General features: G+C 35.5%; 1 protein-coding gene across 6 annotated transcripts in view; it reads right to left on the bottom strand.

Annotated features, from left to right (window-relative positions):
* The window catches only part of LOC100877518 (angiogenic factor with G patch and FHA domains 1), a 36567-nt gene extending 10825 nt beyond the window's left edge, over positions 1-25742 (bottom strand). Inside the window, exons 1-10 of one of the 6 annotated variants that reach the window (XR_013039713.1) lie at positions 25507-25655; positions 24862-25056; positions 24549-24791; positions 24297-24455; positions 23943-24102; positions 23485-23645; positions 22977-23419; positions 22763-22862; positions 13443-13777; positions 12570-13335 (exon numbers count right to left, since the gene is read on the bottom strand). Coding sequence is in view for 5 of the 6 variants with exons in the window: in XM_076536619.1 (XP_076392734.1) it covers positions 22194-22283; positions 22763-22862; positions 22977-23419; positions 23485-23645; positions 23943-24102; positions 24297-24455; positions 24549-24791; positions 24862-25041 (1536 nt within the window). In the remaining variant the exon portion in view is untranslated. Of the gene's footprint in view, positions 1-12569; positions 13778-21528; positions 22284-22762; positions 22863-22976; positions 23420-23484; positions 23646-23942; positions 24103-24147; positions 24224-24296; positions 24456-24548; positions 24792-24861; positions 25057-25506 lie in introns of those variants that run through there. The other 5 variants (XM_076536620.1, XM_076536619.1, XM_012289559.2 and 2 more) reach the window with 5 other exon arrangements.
* Between the last annotated feature and the right edge of the window lie 126 nt (positions 25743-25868).

The following is a 25868-nucleotide window of genomic DNA, read 5'->3' as shown; positions in this document are numbered from 1 at the left end:
GAACCCGCGAATTCTCAATATGTTATTGTACCACGGCACCGTTTTATCGGGACGCCGACGACTGGCGTCGAACCGCCACTGCTGCGGTGTCTGCCGACCCAGGAATTTCCTTCCTCTCCCGAACGACGCTCAAAGTTCAAAGGTACACTCTCTGCAATGTATGCTTCCTTTGGATAACGACACATCTTTCCATCGGAATTATGTGGAATCAATGAATTAGATATTGACGTTACGATTAAATCGTTCGTATATTCATTGATTTTATGGACGGGTCGTTTATTTTGAAAGTGGGACACTTTTCGTTATTGGCAGATCACTAAAGGTACTTTAATCAATTTCAAAATAGTGAGTGATATATAAACTGTCATATGAACTGTAACTATCATAACTGACAAGCATCATAACCACTATAATCATTATAATTGTAATAGCGAAGCATCATAATAATAATAACCAACACATCATATCTAATCAGACCTATCGTATTGATCATATCCATCATTCTTGTTATAGCTATCATATCTATCATATCTATCACATCTATCACATCTATCACATCTATCACACCTATCATATCTGTCATACCTATCACATCTGTCACATCTATCATACCTATCATACTTATCATACCTATCATACCTATCATATCTACCATATCTATCATATCTATCATATCCATCATATCCATCATATCTGTCATACCTATCACATCTGTCACATCTATCACATCTATCATACCTATCATACCTATCATACCTATCATACCTATCATATCTACCATATCTATCATATCTATCATATCTATCATATCCAACATATCCATCATATCCATCATATCTATCATATCTATCATATCTATCATATCTATCATATCTATCATACCCACCATATCTATCATATCTATCATATCTATCATATCTATCATGTTTATCATATCTATCATATCTATCATATCTATCATATCTATCATATCTATCATATCTATCATATCTATCATATCTATCACATCTATCGTATCTATCATATCTATCATATTCATTATATTCATTATATTCATTATATTCATTATATTCATTATATTCATTATATTCATTATATTCGTAGTATTCATCATATTCATTATATTCATCGTATTCATCATTTTCATCATATGTATCATGTCTATCAGATCTATCATATTTGTAACAGACATCCAAACTAATAAGTACCATATTTATTATATAATGAATATGATGAATCACATGTATCATATATCATCATATCCATAATACCTATCATATTTATTATATGAATGATATCTGTTGTATTTATAATATATATAATAAATAAGTGCATGTAACGGAAGAAAAAATTGTAGAAAATAACGTGGCCGAAAAAGGAAAGTAGAAACAGAATACTTTTCATCTCTTAGCAGAGCGAATTAAAAGCGACGTTGATCAAGAAACGAAAGGAAAGGAAAGGAATGCACCGAAATAAGTTGAAGCCACGGGACCGGAAGTGTACTCGGGTAAATTTGGGCCAATTACTTTCGGTCAGTGTTTTTGCGAGGCAAACACTTGAAAGCAGGTCCGAAATGAAACGCTAGGAACTCCTTGAACCTCCACTCTTGGAGGAACGTTCTTGCGCAGCCATCGGAGCCAACGATCTCTCTTGGTCGCTGAGCCGCGACATATTTGCACAGAATTAATTAGTGTTTGGTCGTCTATAGACTCTGGTCTTGCTAGACTAAACTAGATAAACTAAGGCGCAGCTAGCGTCTCCGTGTGCACACTTGATTCACACGAAATCCAACGGATACGTGCTTCTGTTTTAGGATTCATTCAGGGAAATGCGTACACGTTTACCGTCAACTGCGTCGGATTATTTCAAATTATTTTCTAAATAATTTATTTATTAAAATTTTACTAATTCACAAATTTTTCATTTCTAATATTTCCCAGTTTCCATATTTCCTTATTTCAAAAGATAGAAATTTAAAGATATAGAAACGTCACATTTAGAAGATCACATTTGCACCTCTAAAGATCTTGAAGGTACAAAAATGTCAAATCTTCAAATTGATTCCCAAATTTTCAGATAAAGAAATCAACTACGCCCATATTATAATTCTACACAACTACAAAACCACGTGTTCGAACCGCCAGTCTATTTTCATCGCATATAAAAAAATGTAACAAGACCAAAAAATGAGTTTTCCTCTTTCGGAAAGTGAGTTGAAATCAACATTCCATGGTCACTATAGAAACATGATAAATAGGTGTTTAAACAATTGAAAGCCCGTACTAAATGCAAGAGTAAGGACGAGCAAGAGAAGCGTTCGTGAAACGAGGTAACAGATCGTTGCCAGCCGCTTGTTCATTCATACGTCTCGTTCCCAGAATGCATATACACATGCATGTGCATCCGTCCTAGACAAGCATATAGACAAATGGGCAGATGTAGCCTTACATGCAGCATTCAGACGCTTGCACATGCACACTTTGGCGGCTTTATGGAGGGCAGACACAGAAATGCCGCACATCCTGACCAAACTCGACGCGACGTTTCTGCAATGTCCTGCCCTATTACCTTTTTTACTCTTTTCGCTTGCTTCTCTCCTTCGTATTCTTCGTCATCTTCTCCTTTACTACCTTCGCCGTGTCTGTTATTATTTATTCTATTACATTACGCTTGCTCTTGTCGCTCGTTTTATTCTCTGCTTTACATCCGTTCCTCCTTTTTATTTTATTTAACCGTAGAATATCAGAGACGGATCAATCGTGACCCAGTTCTACGGAACCTGTATTTCGGCTAAAACTGGATATTGAATTTTTCACGTGGTCTTGAATATTGGAAAATTACTGGTCTGGAATTTCGTTGCGGTTTCGTTTATTACGTTTCGATGGATTTTTTAATTATTCCTGATATTTTGCTATCTTTCTGTTGACTTTGTACACGCATTTACAAATTTGTAAATTTAATAAATTTCAACTTTACAAATTTTCAAATATAACAATTTTCAAATTTTGGAACATAGGAAATATTCTTATATCGCCACGTATTATACGGGCAAACTTAATATCGCTCCTTTTCAAATTCCCTCGCGTTATATTGCTATACATTGTATCAGAACGAATCATATTGTCACGCGTTATATTGTCGTACATTCTATCAGAATGAATTATATCGCCACGTTTTATATGGCTACGTATTATTTAGCCACGCATTATATCGCCACGTGTTATAATACCTCGCGTTATATCGCCACGTGTTGTAATACCACGCGTTATATCGCAACCTCTTGTAATATCACGCGTTATATCGCCACGTTTTGTAATACCACGCGTTATATCGCCACGTTTTGTAATACCACGCGTTATATCGCCACGTGTTGCAATGCCACGCTTTATATCGCCACGTGTTGTAATACCACGCGTTATATCGCCACGTTTTGTAATACCACGCGTTATATCGCCACGTTTTGTAATACCACGCGTTATATCGCCACGTTTTGTAATACCACGCGTTATATCGCCACGTTCTGTAATACCACGCGTTATATCGCCACGTGTTGCAATGCCACGCGTTATATCGCCACGTGTTGTAATACCACGCGTTATATCGCCTCGCGTTATAATACCAAGAGTTATATCGCCATGTGTTATAATACCACGCGTTATATCGCCACGTTTTGTAATACCACACGTTATATCGCCACGTTTTGTAATACCACGCGTTATATCGCCACGTTCTGTAATACCACGCGTTATATCGCCACGTGTTGCAATGCCACGCGTTATATCGCCACGTGTTGTAATACCACGCGTTATATCGCCTCGCGTTATAATACCAAGAGTTATATCGCCATGTGTTATATGACACGCACTAAATCGTCACACATTGCAACAAAACGGGGTATACCATGACACGTTACATGTCTATATTTTGTATAAAAACAAATTATATTATCACGCGTTACATTGTCACGTATTATATCGCCACGCGCGATATTACCACATATATCGAATTTTCCTTAATTTTCCTCAAATTTCTCTCAGCTAATGAAACAATATTAAATTCACGGAATTCCGATAAACCCACTAAATTGTTCATATCAATATCGAACGTAATAGAATGAACCAGTTATTTCCACATATGTCTACGTTATATCGCCATGCGTCACATATTACATAGAAGCACCGTCAATTTTTCTGAAATTTCTTCAGAGCAGACGGATTGTCCAGATAGTCTTACATACGGCGTTCGCATATGCAACACGATTTGGCGGCTTTATGGAGAGCAGACGCGGAGAGGCCGGTCGTCCTGACCGCGCGCGAGCATGGTCGCGCGATAATCCTGTGATGGATGTCCCTAGGTAGTCGGTAAGCCCAGCCGAGCCAGTCTGTTCGCTAGTTCGGTATGTTTACCCAGACGGAAGCCGTCTGGCGGCGATAGGAGAACCGACCTATCGCGTGTTGTGTACGCGGGCGATACGTCGGTTCTACTTCGACTACCGCCTAGAACATGCACCTCCGACGAGACGGCGTTTTAACGACGTGCCTAGCCAGGAATAATCGCGACGGCAGGAGAGGAGCCGGCTCGATCACAGAGACTCTCCGACCAGCCGCGTCTTTTCTTCCTTTTTTCTTGCCTTTTTTTTCAATCCACGATCTGATCGAACATGGCGATGATACTCGCGCTGGATTAGCATCGACGAGCCACGTCATTTCCAGACGGTCGATGCGAGCGGGCGGATACGTTGATGGAAAAGCTGATTACCGGAATGCTGGATGGAAGAAGCCGAGCGAAAATGCTGGACGTTATCTTCTGGAACGGCTTGTATCGTTTAACGTGGCGAACGGGTTCCGATCATCGCCGTCGTATCGGGATACCAACGGACGACCAGTCGTTATTTAAATTGGGTACTATGTGACTTTGCAATATTTAAACCCTAGTTTCAAATGGTACGCGTGTGTTTTGGATCGCGATTATGGACCTTTATGAGCTCTGCGATTAAACTGGACTTGAACAAGTCGATATCGATTTAGTTGTTGCAAGAATTACCTGCTTATCGGTTTTCTATTAAAATGGATCTTATATATATTGTATTAATCAGACGTTCATTACTTGTAAATTACTTGGCTCTAGACTCTAGAGTCTAGAGGATAGAATTTTTTGGGGATGTAGAGAAATGAGGTATCTGAATGGATTTTTTAGGAGTGATACAAGGAACTGTGGAAAGAAAAGTGTATTCTTCTAGGTTTTGATTTTCTATGACAGGGAGAACAATTTTTTAATTATTTTAAGGTACAAGGTTTTGGAATGTTGAATATTCGTTGATAGGTAGCATAAATTTATGATGTATGATGATATAAAGCGACGTCTTTAACTGAGAACAATTTTTTTAGGGGAGGATTTCATCAATTGCTTTTAATTTTAAACTGTGTACATAAACTTCTAAAAATTTCTAAATTCACAATTTTATAAATTTTCAAATGATCAAAGTTTTAAAATTCTCAAATCCCAAAACCTAAAAATTATCAAGTTATTATCTTCCTACTATCTTTAAAAATGATCAAGTTATATTTCTATAATATTGAATGTAGAAATTTTCAAATGAAGTTTCCCAAACTTCTAAATTCACAGATTTCTAAATTTTCCAATTTCCAAAATTTGTAAATTAACAAAATTTGCTAGTTTGTAAATTGCAAAATTAATCAACCAAGAAGCAACAAATATCGAGTATCCTTTGTCTATATCGTCATTTTCGAGCTCATCAGTGTACGTTCCCATAAAGTATCCTATGACAGGTATTGTCTACGTGCATGTTAAATACTATACGACGGATGACGTGCACGTTCACGTCGGTATCCTATGTTGGATGACGTATACGTTCACATCGATATCTTATAGTGGACGACGTGTACGTTCACGACGTATAAAGAACATAATGAACTAGTGTACATTATTATTGTACCTAATAAACAATACTAAACTGTAAATTGGTCTATTCATTTTTCATGTATTCTAGTTTCACTAATTATTATAAGCTATTTAATAATTAAAATATAAGCTATTCTATCAATTGTACTAGTTATTTTTTTAATAAATAAATATTGCATCATCACAGTCAATATTCCGAAAAACTTATACTGCAATAATTTTCACCCCCTCATATATGGAGAATGTACATTAAATTTCGTATTGAAAGCTATTTTATTTTTTAGTACAGTATTATTTAGGACGAAGAGAAAAATTTTGACATTTTAAACCTAACCTAATCCTAATAGACGTGTGCAGATTACATTTACATACTCGAGTTATTGTTTGCAAATACTTGACTGACACAATGAATTTCATCCCCTCGTATATGGAGGATCTTCATAAATTTAATTTTGTAATTAAATCAATTTTGATTTAAATACTGTATCGTGTAAAATAAGTTGTGCTATTTATAGATCTGTAAATAATTTAAAAAATTTTACTTTTAGTACAATGACCTCACCCTCACATATGGAGGACCTTCACTTCAGAAATTAAATTTCTTAATGAAATCAACTTTGTTTTAATTTCAATCCTCCTATGCATTATTCAAGATGTCCTACTTATATAGATCATATCTACAAAGTCAATTTCAAGAACTTGATTTATACCAATATAACTTGCAGTGCCTAGAAGCTCACTTCACAAATTAAATTTCGTAATGAAATCAATTTTATTTTATGTTTATGTTAATTGTGTTTATGTTTATGTAATTATGTAATTATGTTTATGTTTTATGTTAATACTGTGATACTTCAAATAAGCTACTTATGCAGCTAATACCTACAATAATTGAAACACCTCATAAGGCGACATCTTATGACCTCCGTCATAAAATCTTCAAATAGGTTGCAGTTTGATCCACATAATCGCATAAAACTAAAACGCACCGAATATCGAAAAGTGCGGTAGAAAAGGAATAACGGATCCAGCATAGACAGGATACCTCAGGGAGAGGAACGAAATTAACCCGGAGGCTCAGCCATGAGGAACCGGACGCGGACGCATAATGCTGTGCACACAGGAGGGCCGTACACGTGTACGCATATAACCATATCGTCGTCGATTTAACAGTCTGTCCAACTGTGTGTACATCCTATACACACGTGTACGTGAATATATCTGTTATATCGGCTGTGTGTAACGTTAGCTGTCTAGGAATTCAACAGCCCAGGAGCGGTCGATCGGTCTAGACGAGGTGTGCGTCCACCATACCGGCGTCACGAGGCGCACGTTGTCCGGACAATCGGCCAGACCGGCGCATACAAATATGTACAACGAGAGATCTATTAATTACAACCAGCAGCAGCCGGCTCTGACTCGTATCGACGAGCGGGAACCGGCCTGGCTGGCCACGCCGGATCGTGGAACGGGTTACGGACGTAACCAGACAGAAAGAAACATCGTTGCGCTCCGTTGTTGCGCATAATTGAAGGTTCCTTTGGCTCCTTTGATGAAATAATTGATTAAACGATTAAACGCCGTCCGTGATGTTTGCCTAGCCCAATTAAGCGAGTTTCCAGCGAACGCTTACGTGTTCAATGGGCTCTCGAATCACCATTTCATGGGATTTGACTTGAACTGGAGGACTTGAACTACAGTTTTTCGATAACTGTGGGTTTATGGACCCTGGTATCTGGGAAATGTAGGGATAAGGGACATGTGCTAGGTTGTAACGTCATACTGTAACGATTTAACAGTTGATAATCAACACTATGGTAACCAGTTAACATAGGGATAAGAAGGGACACATGACTGTTAGGTTGTAACGTCAAACTGTAACGATTTCACAGTTGATAATCAACACTATAGTAACCAGTTAACAATGCAATCAACAATCTAGTGATGTGCTCAACAGGCTAGTGGACAGCTAACGATCTGATCAATAATTTAGTGAAGTCATCAACCTCTTGTGAACAGTTAACTATGTGATCAACTATACAGTGGTCGATGCAACTCTCTGTGAATAGTCAATATAACCAACAATCTAGTCAATAATCTAGTGAATAATTAACAATGTAAACAGTCTAATAAAGAATCAATCTCATCAGCAATTTAGTGAAGAGTCAACCACCTAATTTGGTAAAAAATAAACTATCTAATGAACAGTCTAATGAAAACAGAAAGAGATACTTCAGTACATACTTGAAATCATTCATGGTCAGTTAATGCACCTCTCTGTGAATAGTCAATTTAATCAACAATCTAGTGAATAATCTAGTCAACAATCTAGTGAATAACAATATAAACAGTTAAATAAAGAATCGACCCATCAGCAATTTAGCGAAGAAGCACCTAATCTAATGAAGAATGAACTATCTAACAGTCTCATGAAAACAGAAAGACTTCACATACTTGAAACCATAGGTAGTTGTAGGAAAATCTAGCTCTAAACGATAATATACAGAAGTTATGTGAAACTTATTTCTGAGGGAAGAACTTGTCGAGTAGAAAGAGAAGAGGAAGGGGTGCATGTAACCGGCACGTATACGCTTTGAAGATTAATCTTGAAGATACGAATATGTTAATTAAGCTTCGAAGATGATGCTACTAGAAGGAAACCTATGAGTGTTTAATTATAATGTTCTGCAAAAAGTCATCTATATGTTTAACGAAGTGGTTGTTACACTCATTGAGATAAAGTCTGCTTGCGTTGTTTTCTGTGAAATCTTGGCGAGTTAATTCGACTCCGATACGTGATATTACGTTCAGGATATTTTCATGTTAAAATGTATCACAGTGCAAATTTAATGTACTTCCTCGTTAATATAATTTAATTTAATTTAATTAAGGAAGTACATATTTCCACTTCTTGTTGATAATGTATTCATTTTTTATTTTATTGCACGTGGAGGAAGAAAATTACTTCCTTTCATGAAGATAATCGTGGGATTATGAATTTTTTTTTCTTGTTTAATTTTAGACGTAGTGGAAAGCATTGTAAACTGTCTATTATAGAACATTGTATTTTTAGACATTGTATCTTTTACGGTTACGTGGTAATTTTCTGAGTAAGATAATTACTGTTCTTGATGGAGATAATGTAGAACATGTAAGCTGGTACTATGTTATGGAACACTATTATGAAGTTTCATGTCTGAATACACAATCAATTTTTCTTTATAAATTATTAAATATTAATTTAATCAAGTAGAAAATAAGGAAGGATATTTTGCATATGCATTACGAAATTAATAATTTAGAATTAAATACAGTATATTATCATAGTTGCAGTTAAATATTATAACAGCTTTTTGTTATATTGCCATAATATGAAATAACGGAAGTTTCTTAAAATTGACTGTACAATAAATTAGTCCAATAAATTAGAATTTGAATTTTTAAGTTTCAATAGAATTTGAATTTTTATCAATATTCGAGTATTTCAAAGTGAAGACGAATAACAATGAAAACATTACAATTTTTTAATATAAAAAACAATATACAACAAATGTAATGCACCATCCAATTTGTCAAAATAATTTTGCAAAGAAAACACCAACACCTCTCTAAAAACACGATATATTTAAAAATAACCATAAAACTCGAGAGCAACGCACAAATCAGTGTACAGCAAAAATGGTACTTAATCTCATAAGTGAAAACAAACTTTCATTACGAAACCACGTTGATTAATAGCACGTTTCATTGAATGGTAAAATAACGAATGTTCCATTCTATGGTGTTACTCCACTACTCCGATTAAAATACCTGCAACGTGAGAATATTCCGTTCTAAAGCGATACGATCCCCTTCGTTTTACAAACACCTAGGGCTGCATTACGTTCACGTAGCGAGCAACAGATTCAATGCACGTCTAAAAGGAAAACTTCTGCACGATACCTGCCACGAATTCAGATATGAACAATAACCAGGAAATATTTACCTTCCACTGAATCATTCTTGCTTCTTCTAAATGCGGAAAAAATTTAAATACGAGTTAGTTAAATATAACTTTACAATGCTTTGTACATTAATTTCTATTTGAGAAAAACTACTCTGCGTGTGGCGTTTAAAATAGTTTAGTACTGCTTGTACAGTTCGTTTAGAAAGTATGAGTTAAGGATTTACAAGTATTTTCAAGTATACAAGTTAACTTTCAAGCGCACAAGTATATTCAAGTATAGAAATCAACTATCAAATGTGTACAAGTATAATCAAATATATGGAAGTTAACAGTCAATTGTGCAAATATGTTCAAGTATATAAAAGTTAACTATTAAGTGTTCAAGTATATTTAAGTACATAGAAGTTAACTACTAAGTGTACAAGTATATTCAAGTATATAGAAGTTAACTATCAAGTGTACAAGTATATTCTAGTATATAGAAATTAACTACCAAGTGCACAAGTATATTCAAGTATATAGAAGTTAACTATTAAGTGTACAAGTATATTCAAGTATATAGAAGTTAACTATCAAGTGTACAAGTACGTTCAAGTATATAGAAGTTAACTATCAAGTGTGCAAGTATATTCAAGTACACAAGTTAACGATCAAGTGCACAAGCATATTGCAGAAATTTAGGCAGTTGTAAATATGAAAATTTATAAAAATTTAGGAAATTAAAAACTCAGAATCTCCAAAATTGACACTTTCAAAAAGTATCAGACTTTTGAATTTGTGAACAAACAGATATTATTAAATTTTTTAATTAAAACGTTTGTAAATATAGAAATACAAAAATATCTTCTCATCACTCAGAATTAAAAAATGTATTTTTATAGAACCAAAATCGCCAGAATTCTTTCATACCCTCTCTAATACCTCACTTCCCAAAACATATCAAATTTACAATATCACGTTAACAAATATTATAACAAATACAATATTAAAATTTTATAATATATGCAATAATATTACAACAAATTAGTCAATAAAGAGCAGTTCTCGCGTTTCGTTACCAATAATTCATGAATGCATTTCTTGACAACAAAGCGTAAAGAACAATCAAAATGACTGTTCTTTAAAACAATAGTCGCACATCGAAGCTGAAAATCAAAGGGATGGTGTGAACAAAAGCCAATAAAACGTCGGTCTGTTTGTTCGCGGATTCGCGAGCAACCGAATATGCGGGTGTCTGTCTGTGCGGAGGAAATAAAAAAAAGGGAAATAAAAGGATCTGGAGAGTAAACAGGCAATCTGTAGCGCCTATGCAACAGCAGCCTGGCCAATCTGACGGTGCACCCGCATGTGCACCTATTTCTGCAACCAGCACGTCACACGCGAGTGTATTTACGCTGGAAAACGTGTGTAACGACACCTGCATGATCTCTGATTCCGTCGTTCTGACGAGACATCTCTTTCTATTCGGTTACTTACATAGAACCCTAACAGAATATTTGCATAATTATCCCCAGACATAAATCCCATAGAGAATCTATGATGATCAAAGTTTAAAAATCGTGGAATAAATTGTACATATGTGATAAATTCTACATATGTGAATATACGATAAGAAATGCTGAATAGATAACAAAGTATGCATCAAAACACAAGTTCGTACATTTATAAAAATAAAAATGTCTCAAAATGTACGTAACACTGAAAACAATATGATATAACAATATGCATACGCTTGGTAACAAGGAAATTTTCACACATGATGACGCAAAGAGATTAACTCATGATCGAGCGTTTTATTACAAAAACACAAATTAACATTTGCATCATGCAGAAATTTCTTTTTATCTTATAAAAATAAAAATGTCTCAGAACATACGTAACGCTGAAAACAATACGTATATGGTTGACCAGAAAATTTCTGAGCACAGGTTAACTCGTGACCAAGTTTGCTCTTCAAAACAAGACTCGTAGAAGACAAAACTTGGTGAACCATGTATGAATCGTCCTTTACTGTCTCCGCGTTGCGGCGAGGAAGAGTAACGAAAAAAAAGGAAGAAAGGAAGGAAAAAGACAGAGGGGCAGAGAAAGTGGAGGAGTGATAATCTGGTGCCCATGGTTAGTCAGCGGATCGACGTCTAGACGGCAGGGACGTTTGTGTTGGATTTATTTGTGACAGTGGGTTCCCACCTGTTGCCTCCCGCGCCCCTTACGAAACGCACCGCTACAACTTCTCTCTTTTCCCCTTTTTCCTTTCTCCTCCTCCTCTTCTCTTTCACCCTCCTCTCGCCCTGCCTAGCCACCTGCTCTCGCTATCGTTCTCTGCCCGCTGGCTCTCCCTCTTTCCCGTCCCGTTCTCCCAATCCGTTAGCGCACCATAAATCCTATGCGTTCTCCATTCACTTCAACCAGTCCTTCCTAGCGTTCCCACCTCGCGTTACAAAACCAACGAAGGAGGACACATCCCTAACCGCCCACGCTAACGCCATCATTATCGCCGCGGGCATTCAGACCGAGTAGAATTAGCCCGTATTGCGAAAGACTTTGGAACGATGAAGGGAGACACCCTGAGGAGATTCAGCTTTGTCAGTGACTTCGAATGTCTGACAGCGAGTGATGGACGATTTAATTCTTGGATTGTGGTACAGGTGTAATGTCACTTTTTCAATAAATTTTGGAGTGGGTTTATAGATGAGTACATCTCTTTCCTTTCATTTCTTACATCCTTTTTATTTCCTACGTTTCTTACGCTTCTTATACTCTCTACATTTTCTATGTTATGTTCCCCACATTGTCTATCTTCTATATTGTCTATGTTCCTTGTATTGTCTATGTTTCCCACATTGTCTATGTTCCTCACGTTGTCTATGTCTCTCACATTGTCTGTCTTCTATATTTTCTATGTTTCCCACATTGTCTATGTCTCTCACATTGTCTATCTTCTATATTGTCTATGTTCCCCACATTGTCTATGTTTCTCACATTGTCTATGTCTCCCACATTGTCTATGTTCCCCACATTGTCTATGTTCTCCATATTGTCCATGCCCCCCACATTGTCTATGTTTCTCACATTGTCTCTGTTCTTCATATTGTCCACATGTCCTATATTATCCGTTTTATACATCTCCATACTTTTTCGTTAATAATTCAAAAATAAGCCTAACCTAACTTTGTATTTATATTACACATCCGGCAAATAGTCTTTTTGCGACCGCATTTTATCCACCGCGACGAAGAAAGGGAATTTTATTTCAGCCTGGTTGACGCGATCATCCGATCAGGGCTCATCTAGCGGATGATCGATTTCGATGATGTCATTGGTTCGTGTATGCATAAGTTAACACGCAATGAGTGTGCAGATTAAAAACCCGTACGCTTGCGTTCGAGCGTATTCATGCGTATGTAGGGCTGCATGCCAAAGATGCCTTGTGTCTGAGCTCGGTCTGGCTTGCAGGTTAAATGTGTCCGCTGTAATGAGATTACAAAAAAGCCAGATTCAATGCCGAGAACACCGGTCCGCTGCTCGTCCTTTCCCGTCCTCTCTTTTTTCCTTCTTACACGTAAGTTTTATTTACCCTTGTACGAATAATTCATTCTTTCCTCCTCGACGGAACATTCAAGACAGTTCTATGTCTGTCTTCATTGATTTTATCTTCGACGATTGAAAGGGGGTTTCAGCTCTCTTGTAGACCTTTTGTACGCTCGCAATTAAACTACTTCGAACGAGAGTTATAGTCCTCTTGATCGAGCATTTTGTTAAAGCTGAGGTTGATTTTCAGGGAGAGCTGCGTCTGGCAAGATGGCGAACATGCATTGATTACAACCGCCAACTTACTGGACATGCGATGGAACTTGATTGAGTTATTTGGGTTGACAAAGAATGCGTTCTTTAACTCTTGCGTTTATAATACTGGCAAAAAAATAAATTTTAATTAAAATTTTACTGAAAATTGTTGAAATAAGTTTTTTAAGCGAAGATATTGCAGATTTGTAATATTATAAATAATATTATTATAATTGTTACATGATATAAAATAACACTTACGATTTTCTACATATTGTTGAACATGTTTAAATAAAAAATTTTGCAATTAAAAAAATTATTATAAAATTATTTAAAAAATATAACTTCTCTTGTAATTAAAATTTAAGATTAAAACACTTAAAAAGCTTATTATTAAATTTATAAAATTCTAAAATTTTTAATTCTTAAAATGCAGTCTTGCAATTACGTACTGAACTATAATTATTACAAATAATAATTACGGAAGATAAGAAACGTTTGAAAGAATTTGTTTAATTAAGAAATTTGTTATTCATGCATATTTGACAGAATGTAAGAATGTAATAAGTAGTTATGTTACATTATTTGCAACAGCTGCAACGAAGGGTTAAGAAGTTTTTCTCTCTTTCGTGGAATATATTATGTAAATAACTATGATTTCTAAATAACGGGTTGAAGATTGATTTTTAAATCACAGTGTTCAGAGCCGTCATTAGAGTATGCGGTGCCCGAGGCAAAAATTGACATTTTTTTCAATGATATTGGACGGTGTGTTAAATTAATGGTGGGAACTGATGAACGTATACAACCCCCGTCATTTTACGATTGCTGATAGAAGAATGTGTAGCATTCGAAAGATTGCAAGTTTGCGAATTGAAACGTTGTTAAATTTCAGAATTTATGGTTTGGAAAATTTGATTTCGAACTCACCAATTTTGGAATTTGTGATTTCTTAAAATTTCTGCTAGTTCCTACTTTTTAGAATTTGAGTATACCTAAAAGGAATTTATGATTTGGAAAATTTGAGAATTTTCAACTCTTTGATTTGAGAATTTGTACTTAGAAAATATCCTAAATTTGTAAATTTGTAAATTAAGAATTTGCGAACTCTATAATTTGGAAACCTAAAAATGTAAAAACCTGCAAATCAAAAAAAATTCGAAAATTTGAAATACTGTAAAGTATGAAACGAAATTGAGAAATTTACAAAATTTTAAATTTGTGAACATAAAAATCCCCCAATTCAATAATGAATTTACATAGAAATTTAATTTTCAACGAATCTAAGCTGCGACAAAAGAGTCGAAAAAATATAAAGAACGTAAAATGTAAAAAAGATGAAAGATTTGATAAGGAAAAATTATAACCACAAAGAAAAATAAAATATGCCAATAATGGTTTGACTGATAATTAGTGGGATTTATACGTTGGTCCACGTCGACCCTGTAAATTACGAAAATTATCGGGCAACATTTTTAATGTTATTCGCTTAACGGTAATTGTATACACTTGTGTTTATAAAGTTTCTTCGCTACCACTTTTAACGAGTTCGTAATTGCATCTTTTTTGCATATGCAATATCTGGGCGTGTATCGCGCCATATAACTGCAACATTCTTGATACAAACTGGTTTTGTTTACATCGTGTCATTAATATTAAGTATTAACTGAGCCTACTCTTTAGCCACCGATATATGTACGCGCATGATTTGTCGTGATTGTAAATTTTAACTGTAAAGTAATATTTTGTAATTATTACGAACCTGTGATATTTCTTTATGGGACTACTCGGACTGCGCTTTAAAGATATTGCGCATACGACTTGCAATGGAATAAAACACTGTTATCAATTTTGTATTGCATTGACAATTGATAACGTTTAATTGCACTGGCAATTGTTAGCATTTAATTGCATTGAAAATTGTTAGCATTTAATTGCATTAGCAACTTTTAGAATTTAATTAAATTAACAATTGTTAAGTTTTAAATGGATTAACAATTTTTATAGTAAAAAAAATAAATTTAATTACTGGATCGCATTGACAATTTTTTCATTAAGAAATTTTGCAAATTTCATAAGTTTACAAATTTCCTAAATTAAATAATCCTGAACTTATAGCAGTCACGTTAGGTTAGGGTTAGTTTAGGATAATGTTAGGTTAAAATTAGATTATAATTAATTTAATATTGTTAGAGTAAAGTTAGAGTTAAGATCAAGTTTGTCAGCGTTAGGTTAGGATTAGGTGGTTAGGTTAGGACAAGGTGGTTGAGACATGTATATATCAGTCAAGGTTAGGATTAGGTTAGGTTTAAATGGAGGTTATTACAGTTAGGTTAGTCTTATGCTAAGATTTATTGAGTGAGATTAGAGTTAGGTTAGAATTGTCAAAATTAGATTAGGTTAGATTTAGATGATGGTTGCTACCGGGGGTGGAAGAGATACCGAAAGGTGATTGCTCCACCCTCCGGGCTGAGGAACCCGGTTTGGTTCATACAAGGTTTGTAAGTGAGGTTAGGTTAGATTGACCTTGTTAGAATTAGGTTAGGTCAAACTTAGATGAAAGCTGTTACAGTCAGATTAAGCTTAAGTTAAGGTTTGCAAGGTTTGAGGTTAGATTAGGTTAAAGTTGTTAGAATTAGGTTAGGTTATACTTAGCTGAAGGTTGATATAGTTAGGTTAGACTTAGGACAAGGTTTGCAAGGTTAGATTAGTGTTAGGTTAGGATCATTAGAAATAGGTTAGGTTAGGTTAGCTTTAGATGAAGGTTGTTACAATCAGATTAGGCTTGAGTCAAATTTTATAAAGTAAGGTTAGGATTGAATTAGGATTAAAGTTAATAAGATTAAGTTATATTTAGGTGAAGATTATATTATATTGAAATTGTTACATCGTGTTAGAAGTGGTTAATGTACAAATAGTTCAAGATTCTTAATATTATATAAAATTAGAATTAGTTTTGTTGCCATTATATTAAGACAGGGTCAAAGTTTAAATGACAAATAATCAAGATTGATTTAGATGGAAGTTAGGATTGCGAAGATAGATTTGGAATTAATTCAAGGTCTTCAAGCTTAAATTACAGTTAGTCTAGAATTAGGTCCAGGTTATATTATGATTAGGTGAAGACTATATCATAATTTGATCAATAGTCAGTTAAGATAGTTTGTGACTACGTTAAGTTAAATTCGTAATTTTGTTAATGTGTTATGAACTTACGTATTGCAAATTACGTCATGTTAATAAAATCAGAGATATTCCTTTTCCCTCAATAGTCCCGACCCAAAATTCATCAATTTTACTTGAACTCAGCGTGCACACAATTTGACCGATTCTACTCATATAGTTAGGCGAGTAATAAAGATGTAATGAAAACGTTGGGGAATTTTCAAGAGCGAAGGAGCGTGAAGTTGCTCGCAGAGGGATACCTTTCCCAGGAATCAGAGAGAGCCCTGAGGAGCGCTCGAGCATGGAAATGGAGAGCACGGTGCCAGGCCGATCAGAACCGGTAAAAATCGGCGTATCTGCATAAACCGGCATAGCAATGAACGAAGATCGTAGAGAAAGATTGGCAACTAATTTTTTCGCATAACTTCGTATCATTCGACCGTGACCGGAAGACGCGACGACGACGCTTTGTACATGCTTCCACGTGCCGACATTTTGAATTTTTCGCATTGTGTATGTGTATGTTTAAAGCAGCGCTCAAATCGACATATTTTTGCAATAATATTTACTTATACTTATATATATTTATTGTATAATTACTTTACATAAATAAAATTTTCAGTATAAGAATGTATTATGACAAAATTCAATATAAGAAGTTTTATGATAATATAAAGTAGAAAGTTTATAACTATATTATAAGTTAATAATTATATATAATTATATATATAAAGCCTTTGACTTTGGAAGATTGCGAAATTAAAACTTTTAAAATTAAGAATTTTACCTTCCGTCAAAAATAAACTATAAAAGTTATGATGAAGTAAGAAAAAACCAATCCAACGAAAGTAATCGGCTTAGAAAAGACCCGATGACGTCACTGAAACACTGGTTTATTCGCAAAGAAACAAAAAGAGAGAACGGATGTTTGCTTTTAACCCTTGGTTAAACCATGACCCTTAGCTATCATGTGGTCTCTGGGATCGCAGAAGGGTTAGGTTAGGAATGAATAACGGTTGAAATTAATCAATTCGATGTTTAGATCACGTGTTAGTTTTGTGCATCTTATTTTTGTAGCGAAACTGTATTTCAAATACCCACTTATTTTAAGTTTTAAAGAATGGACGTGAAGAAATTAGAAATTCATCGATTTGAAAGTTTGAGAATTATTGAAAAACAAAAATACATTTTGTAACATTATTTATATATTTTGAACACTTTTTAATTTAGAACTTTGTAGAAGCTTAAAAATTTGAGGATTCAAAAATGTAGGAATTTCTGAAATTATAAAATTTGGAAACTCAAAAATTGTGAGGTTAGAAAATGTTTAAACTCAGACTTTTGTAATTGTTCAAATTCGTAATTGTTTAAAAATTCAGGAATTTATGAAATTTAAAAATTTATGAATTTATTCGTGAAGCTTAATTTAAAGATTTGTAAATTTGTTTACGAAATATTTGAACATATCCATTTGCACGTCACCTAATCCCATAAGTACTACCAATGTATGAAAGTCACTCGAAAAAATGAAACAGTACTACAAACATGTCTTACATGTCTAACATGTCTTGTAGACTTCATAAGTCTGCAATACTATATTTCATAATACAATTCCTCAGTTTATTCGCTACTCAAGATATTTAGTCCTTTGCATATGCATGTCACATGTAATTCCGTGTCTACGTGCTGCACAAATACCCTTACTAATAATCCAGGATACGCCGTGAGGAATGTTTTTTTCATCGGTATTCAAAGATGATCTCCCGTCATTGCGCCGAATTCCGCAAGACAATGGGAGCCCCGAGGGGCAACCGAGGTAGGGCTGATCCTCGTCGTATCCTTGCACTCTCTCGGCTTTCTGCATTACATAATATCGAAACGACCTTGCGTTCCCTCGTACTACCTGAGGCCAGGACTATACCACGCGTACAGCACTCGGTGTACAACTTCCGCTCGGAACCTTCTCGCCGCCTCTTTTGACCCCACTCTTTTCGCTCTCCTTCTCTTCGTTAGACCTTTCTGTCCCGGTACCGCGACCATGCCTGCATTCTGTCCCGTCTTTTTCTTCTCTTGCCACTATTTTTGCTTTCGCCAGAAGAAAAAGAGGCCGCTGGATGAATAGAGGGCGCACAGCCAGGAGGAGGACGCCAGCAACAGGTTTTGGCGGGCAAACAGGAGACCGGCAGAGTCAAGATCTACGATTCACTTTTAGCCGACGGGACTTTTTTATCCCGTCGGTGGACGTGGCGTGAATCAAAACACTCGTTCAAGATCGCTTCAACAAATTAGCGTGCAACTATTCGTGACATTAGGTCCCTTCAGGAATAATCGAATTATTATTCTCTGAAGGTACCTCCGATTTGAAGGACCTTGAGGTAGACTGTCAAGGTCATTTTGAACCTTTTCACATACTCTTTGCTTCTCGACAAGGAATATTAACTCTGTAAATAAATTTGACTTCATGAATTCTCGAATTTTTAATCCCTGGAGCCCCAAATTTTCAACTTCCAGTTTGAACTACAATTTTTAAATGTAACCCCAAATTATTAGATGCAAAACGTAAATCGTTTAAGACTTAAATTACCGTTGTGTAAACTGTTTAAACCGTGTGGTAATTTTTAATTTTTTTGAAAAACGCTACGATAAAACGTGGCAGGGACCTGTTACAGATCGGCATTAAATGATAGCATAATTAATAGCCACAGGACAGGAATTTACCCCGAGGGATCATTTTATACGTCGGTCGTTTAGTTTTCTTTGTTAGTCTGTCATAAACAGTGCAATAACCATACGATTTACTTTGAAACTGTAAAGTTTACTCGGTCCGTAAGTTCGATCGTTAAAGAATTGCAATCGTAACGAAATCGATGCATCGTGTTACAATTCGCTTGGCACCCTTGAAAGTGCATCCGGAAGCTGCAACAATTTCATTTTATGGACTTTCTCGTATACCGTTCTGTTGCGAGCCATTTCACGGATACAGAGTGTGAACATCTCCACGGTAGTGCCTTTTACGATTTACATTCATTTCCATATTGCATCTGCTGGCTCTTTACAGTTCGCCGAGGAAAAACGTGACTGATTAATGACGTAATAAATAATCCAACGCAGCCCCGCGAGCGAATCAGGACTACGTGGTGCTTCCATAAAACCGTTCCGTTGCAAAAAGCTTTCCACGATTACTCTTTGAGGAATAAAACCTCGTGGACGAAATAAAATCTGAAGATATCGATAGAGTTCGCGCGGTCCTTGTCAAATCTTCCAAGATGGCGGTGGCAAGAGGTACACTTCTTCTATTGGTGCATATTGAAATTTACAAACTCAGAGAAAAGACCGAAAAAATTTGGAGATTTCAGATCTTTGAAAAATTGAAAATTTCGAGAATTAAACTAAAAATCTGAATTTTTGGTAATTTGAAAATTTGATAGTAACGAAAGTGCTTGAATAGCCTCGAAACACTTAAATAAATGAGCTCGCAGACTTCATTCGACGAGATAGAACGCACCTGCTAACAGCACTTTCACACCTATGGCGACAATTCTATGTTTTATCGTATCCGTGGTTTACTGGCAATCGTTATTCAAGGGTTTTACAATTTGCAATGTCTAGTTTACGAACTCTCAACCAACATCTTTTCTACGGTCTCCTTTCATACCTCTTCCACGATTGCTAGCGTGTTACTATGGTTTACGATTGCAGATCATGCGGATCCAACAGGAAACGCGTAAAAACAGGAGGTCGATGTAAAATCGCAACAGCCGACCGTGAAATAAAGCAACCTGACGAGAAGCGAGCTCGAGCGAATGAACCTCGAAAGCTTTGTTTCGTTTTATTCTGATTTATGGAGACCAATAGTAATCTTTTTCTTGGAACGTATTAAATTTCGGGTTATCAAAAGTCTGGCTCAATTTGGTAGCACGAAGTACCACACGATGTTTCTTCTATAATTTAAAACTTTGAATAAATGATGATGTTTTGGAACATCGAGGTTTGATTATAATTTGATGGCATAAAGGTGCAAAATAAAATGGTACCTATGTTATATTGATGTAAAGCTTTTGTCGAAAATAAATACATAAATGTTTCATAAACATTCTTAATAAAAAATAGTTGAATAACTACAGATTAAAAAACGACCATATCTTTATGAACGTATTGGACATAAATTGACAATACACCAATATTTTACATTTATTACAAACATTCCATAAACTCAATTTGTATAAGAAAAAAAATATGCAATTTTATTAAAAAAAGCAAATCGTCAAGAAATATCAAAAATATTTCCACAAATTTCATGTCCACATCTCTCAAAAAATTGACTGAATTTCAGTTGAAACATATAAATAGAATTATTAATAAAAATAAATAAACGTATTAATCGCCTGTTAACGCAGAAAAATACCGTGTTCCGTAATGCACAGCCTGCAACAACCATATCGAGTCGAAGGTGCTTTACGAGCAAAAAACCCCGTGACTCGCGGTGAAACGGCACCCGCTAAAAGAGCGGAGAGGGGATGATTGCGAAACAAGGATGGGGGAGCAGAAGAGTAGACGTCAGACAAATTCGGCAGAAAAACGTCGGACATCACACAGGGATAAAAGTAAAAGCAAATTAGCAGACGTGCTTGAAGCTACAGAGACGCGAGAAAACAACGAGCTCCCCTTTCACCGACCCCCTTAATCCACCCCCACGAGCCGTGTTGCCCCCTCCTTGGAGCGTGCAATAGAGCATACGATGCGTCTAGACAAAATAATGATTTGGATTTCAATACATTTGCATTCATTACCCGAGGGCAGCTCTCTCCTCCTCGCCGCCTGTCGCTCTCCTCCCCTCGCCCCTCTCTGTGATCCCGTTTTCGTCTCGCCCCCGCGTGTTAACCCCTTCTACCATGCCGTTTCATGTCTCGCAGAGTTACGCTCGTTATCATACGAATGCTCTCCTCGTGCCGTCGGCGCTCGTTTCGTCGTCGTCGAAATGCGACGCGGTCCGGACGAGTGTAAGCAGCCCGGGACCAGCTCGCCGTCTGGCTTTTGCGTCTCTGTGTGCGGGACACGCACGTGTGGCTGCCCGACGGGTCAGTCGAAGGGTGGCAGAGAGAAACGGGGGGTGTGATGCAACGTATACCGTGTCCTTTTTTCAGGGTGGTGGAAAAAAGGCGAACAAGGCCAAATTGCGAATTGCAGCGGCGCGACCGACCAAACTGTTCGGCTAATTAGTGGACCGGGTTTAGGCCGACCGTCGCCACGTTTGCATGCATCTTCTGCATCGGACACACGTGCTGCACCGAGCAACGCGGACACCAGGGCCGACAAAACGTGAAACGTGCAACGTCCCGTGCACGCAATTGCCGATTGACGTCATCGGGAACACCGACTACGATAATACACAGACGAACGTTTCGACGTTCACGTACCACCGGCATCTGGTGTCTGCGAGTGCCACTGACGACGCATCACGTGTGTCCTGTAAAGAAATTTATATTAAAAGGTTGAATAATCTATGCGCCGTAATTAGAATGTACATTCCGGTCACTGAAGTACAGCGCAGTTTTGTTATATCTGCGTGGACTTTCAGACATGTTAACGGTGCTCAGACATCATTGTGGCGCACGAAAAGATTTAGAGTTTCGTATTTATTAATTTTAAATTTTTTTAATTTAGGAACTTAGAAAGTTAGGAATTTACGAATTTAAGTATTTAGAAATTTAGGGATTTATGAATTCAAACATTCAGAAATTTATGAATTAATAATTCTAGTATTCAGAAATTTAGAAATTTAAAAATGTGACAGTTCAGAAATTTATAAATCACAAAACTTTCCGTTTATATCCTCCTGTATAATGTTACCCACTCCTACAACTCCATCGAGGGCCATATATCAAGACTACTGTGTATAAACATCTATTATGACAAAGCAATATTAAAAATAAATAAAAGACTCACCGGTTCCGTAGGACCATCGCCTTCCTTTCCTAATGACTGTCCCTCCATCCAGCCCATTTTTGATAAAAGTTTGAATCCTCTATTGTCTTTTGCTATAGAACTAAAACAGGACAACATGAAAATAAGAATCGCTGCAAAGTTCAGCAGTAAAATTAACTGCTTTTCAAAGAAAAATAATCACTTCAAATTATTTACAAATTCACGTATAACTTACATGTCCACTGAACTTTGTTGTGTTTTCGCATGATGATTCAACGAACCGATGCACTGTCTCCTACTCTGTGCTCTATCTTGATATCCCGTTGCTAATTGACTGGCAGTTGCGACATTATCCTTCTCAATGCCGAATTTGTGTTTCAATCGTTTCAACTCTTGTTTATGAAGGTCTTTCTTAGAAGTTTTATTCTCTTCCGTATTATTATTCTGCTGAACGAGACCTGGCTCGCAGTGGCCGCAAGTTTCGTTCCCATTGTGAATATGACACAATAATTTTGTAGTACCAATTTGTATAATTGAACCGTGCGAAACTTCGTGAGGTTCGGATTCTTGTTTGGCTACAGATAGTCTCTTTCCATTCAGAAATGTACCATTTCTTGATCCCAAATCTATGATTTCATATATCTTTTTCTCTTCGTTATACACAAATCGAGCATGATGCTGGAAATATAGACTTTTATATACTTCTATATCAATCAATAGGGTTGCTATTTGTAGGTACTTACTTTACTAACGTTTATCTCCGGTATAACTACAGAATGATCACCTTCCCGACCAATCGAACCACCCGTGTATGCAACAAGAAAAAGATTTCCAACTTTTAACTTTGGCAAATTGGTTTCTTTAACTATAATCCTCATACATGGTGGATAAGTTTTGGCTAAATCTGTAATGCAAAATATTGCGTCTTTAAGATCATGAAGTACAGTATTTTAATCTGTAACTATTACGTATAATATTAAATAATTGCACACCTTTCCAAGTAAAGGAAATCTAACCTCAAAACATATTGTTGAAAAGAGAAACACATTACAATGTTATGTGATTAAATTTCCCTTAGTTAAGAAAGCTTGACTTATTGCATTGTAATCGCATTGTAATATTTAGGTATAAATATTAGTCAATAAAATGTCTTTAGTTTTGTAGTAAGCAATGCTTTAAAAAACAAATTAAAAAAATAAACCTTGGTCTTCTTCATGATCACTGTCACTACTAGTACATAATTCTGGAGTAATGTCATTAATACTGCTGTCGTTATCGTCGCTTGAGCATTCACCCTCCTCAAGTTCATTATCTTCTGATTGTTCTTCCCTTTTCGCAAGTTTGCACTTTTTCCCCTCATCCTACAAGAGAGACACATGTGCATATTAAAAGCATAAGGTAATTACCTAAAGCTTGACGCCTGTATTTTTCAATTGATATGTTTGAAAGTCCGTTTATTAATTCATTTATGTCATCCAAAACCTGAAATCAAAAAATCAATCTGCGATCAATCTTTTATGGAAATTATTTACATAACAGCAATTTAAATTTCAACCTTCGTTGCCTTTCTAGTCTTCTGCTCCTTCTTGCTTTGTACATGCGAAGCTGCTTCATTTACAGTTACTTGTGCTTGACTGTGAAATTGATATGTACCACTTGTTTCATCGTAATAGTAATATGTACCCGAATTGCCATCATAATATAAACCTTGTTTCTGAAACATATTTTATTTCCAAAGTATCATCGATCAAAATTCAATATTGTTAGGAAAATAAATTTAAATTTTGTTATTATGATAAATACTTACCGCATCATAATAATATCCACTGTTATAATCATAATATAAACCCGAAGTTTCTTCGTATACAAAACCAGTTTGTAATAAAGCTGATTCGGCTGCTTCTTTAACTTGCTCTACAAAACTAGCTGAAGGTTTATCGTTACCACTACTCCAATTTTGTGAAACACCTAATTCCTTTTCATATTCCAAAGGATTTGTTTGTGTTCCATAATCGATCAATGTTTTGGTCTGACATAATTTTTGATTTTTCTACGTGTAAAGGATAACAAAATAAAATATGGAAAATGACAATAAACATAATAAAAAATATAATTCGTACATATTCTTTAAGTTTATTTCTTAACTTAGTGATCTTTTTGTTTTGTTTCTTTATATGATCATGCATTCGTTGAATAAACCTTAATACATGAGGGAAATCCTGTAATTCATGTTGAAAATCTTCTTCAAAATCTGATTTTATTTCTCCTTCGTCACTTTCACTAGGTACATTTGCTATCATCTTTTATCTGTTGTTCTAAAACCAATAAAATAATATGTGTAAAATTTCATATTATATGCATCATTTATTATTTATATTTAATTTAAATAAAGGTGTTAAACTGATTTTATGTAACTGCTGGTTCAGTAACGTGTCAATTATTTTGAATCTAAATAATGTTACTAATTTTTATAGAGATACGAATTGGTGTTATAAATAAAAATAAACATGATATAAATTATAATCATGTAAATGAAATTGACACATGCATGTAGTAGAGTAGTACAACATTCCATTATAAATTAAGCAACAAATAATTCGAAATCTTTTCGAATTTGCATTAAAATTATCATATTTCGTATTTGTACATTCAATTGTTACGTGACATGTAAGTATTAAACAAATAAATCTAACAGATTTTAGAATTTGTATTAATATTTTAGCTGCTTTTCTGACATTTTTATTTAATATACTTCAAATTTTTACCGTTCTGACTGCTTTTCAAATTATATATTTCTTTATTTTTGTTAAATAAATGTATTAAATTTTTGTAGGAAAACACAGAATATCTGTATCGTATATTTTATACATAAATAAGTGATGTTTTCTCCTGTGATCGCTCTGCCATCTAGAAACAGCTGTTCGTTAACACCCCCGAGCATCATGGCTGCTCCCAGTCCGATGGAGCCGTCGAAAATGACATTTGTCGGTTGAAATTCGATCATATAGTGCCTAATTATCATTCATCTCAGCGACGAACGTAAACAACATACACGTGGTTAAAACATACTTTGTGTTTGCCGTGGTTACAAATTTAGAAAATGACTTTCGTATGGTAACATTTCAAT

Source organism: Megachile rotundata, chromosome 10, assembly GCF_050947335.1.
Source record: "Megachile rotundata isolate GNS110a chromosome 10, iyMegRotu1, whole genome shotgun sequence".
Classification (NCBI taxonomy): Eukaryota; Metazoa; Arthropoda; class Insecta; order Hymenoptera; family Megachilidae; genus Megachile; species Megachile rotundata.
This window is presented reverse-complemented; position numbering and strand designations above follow the sequence as displayed.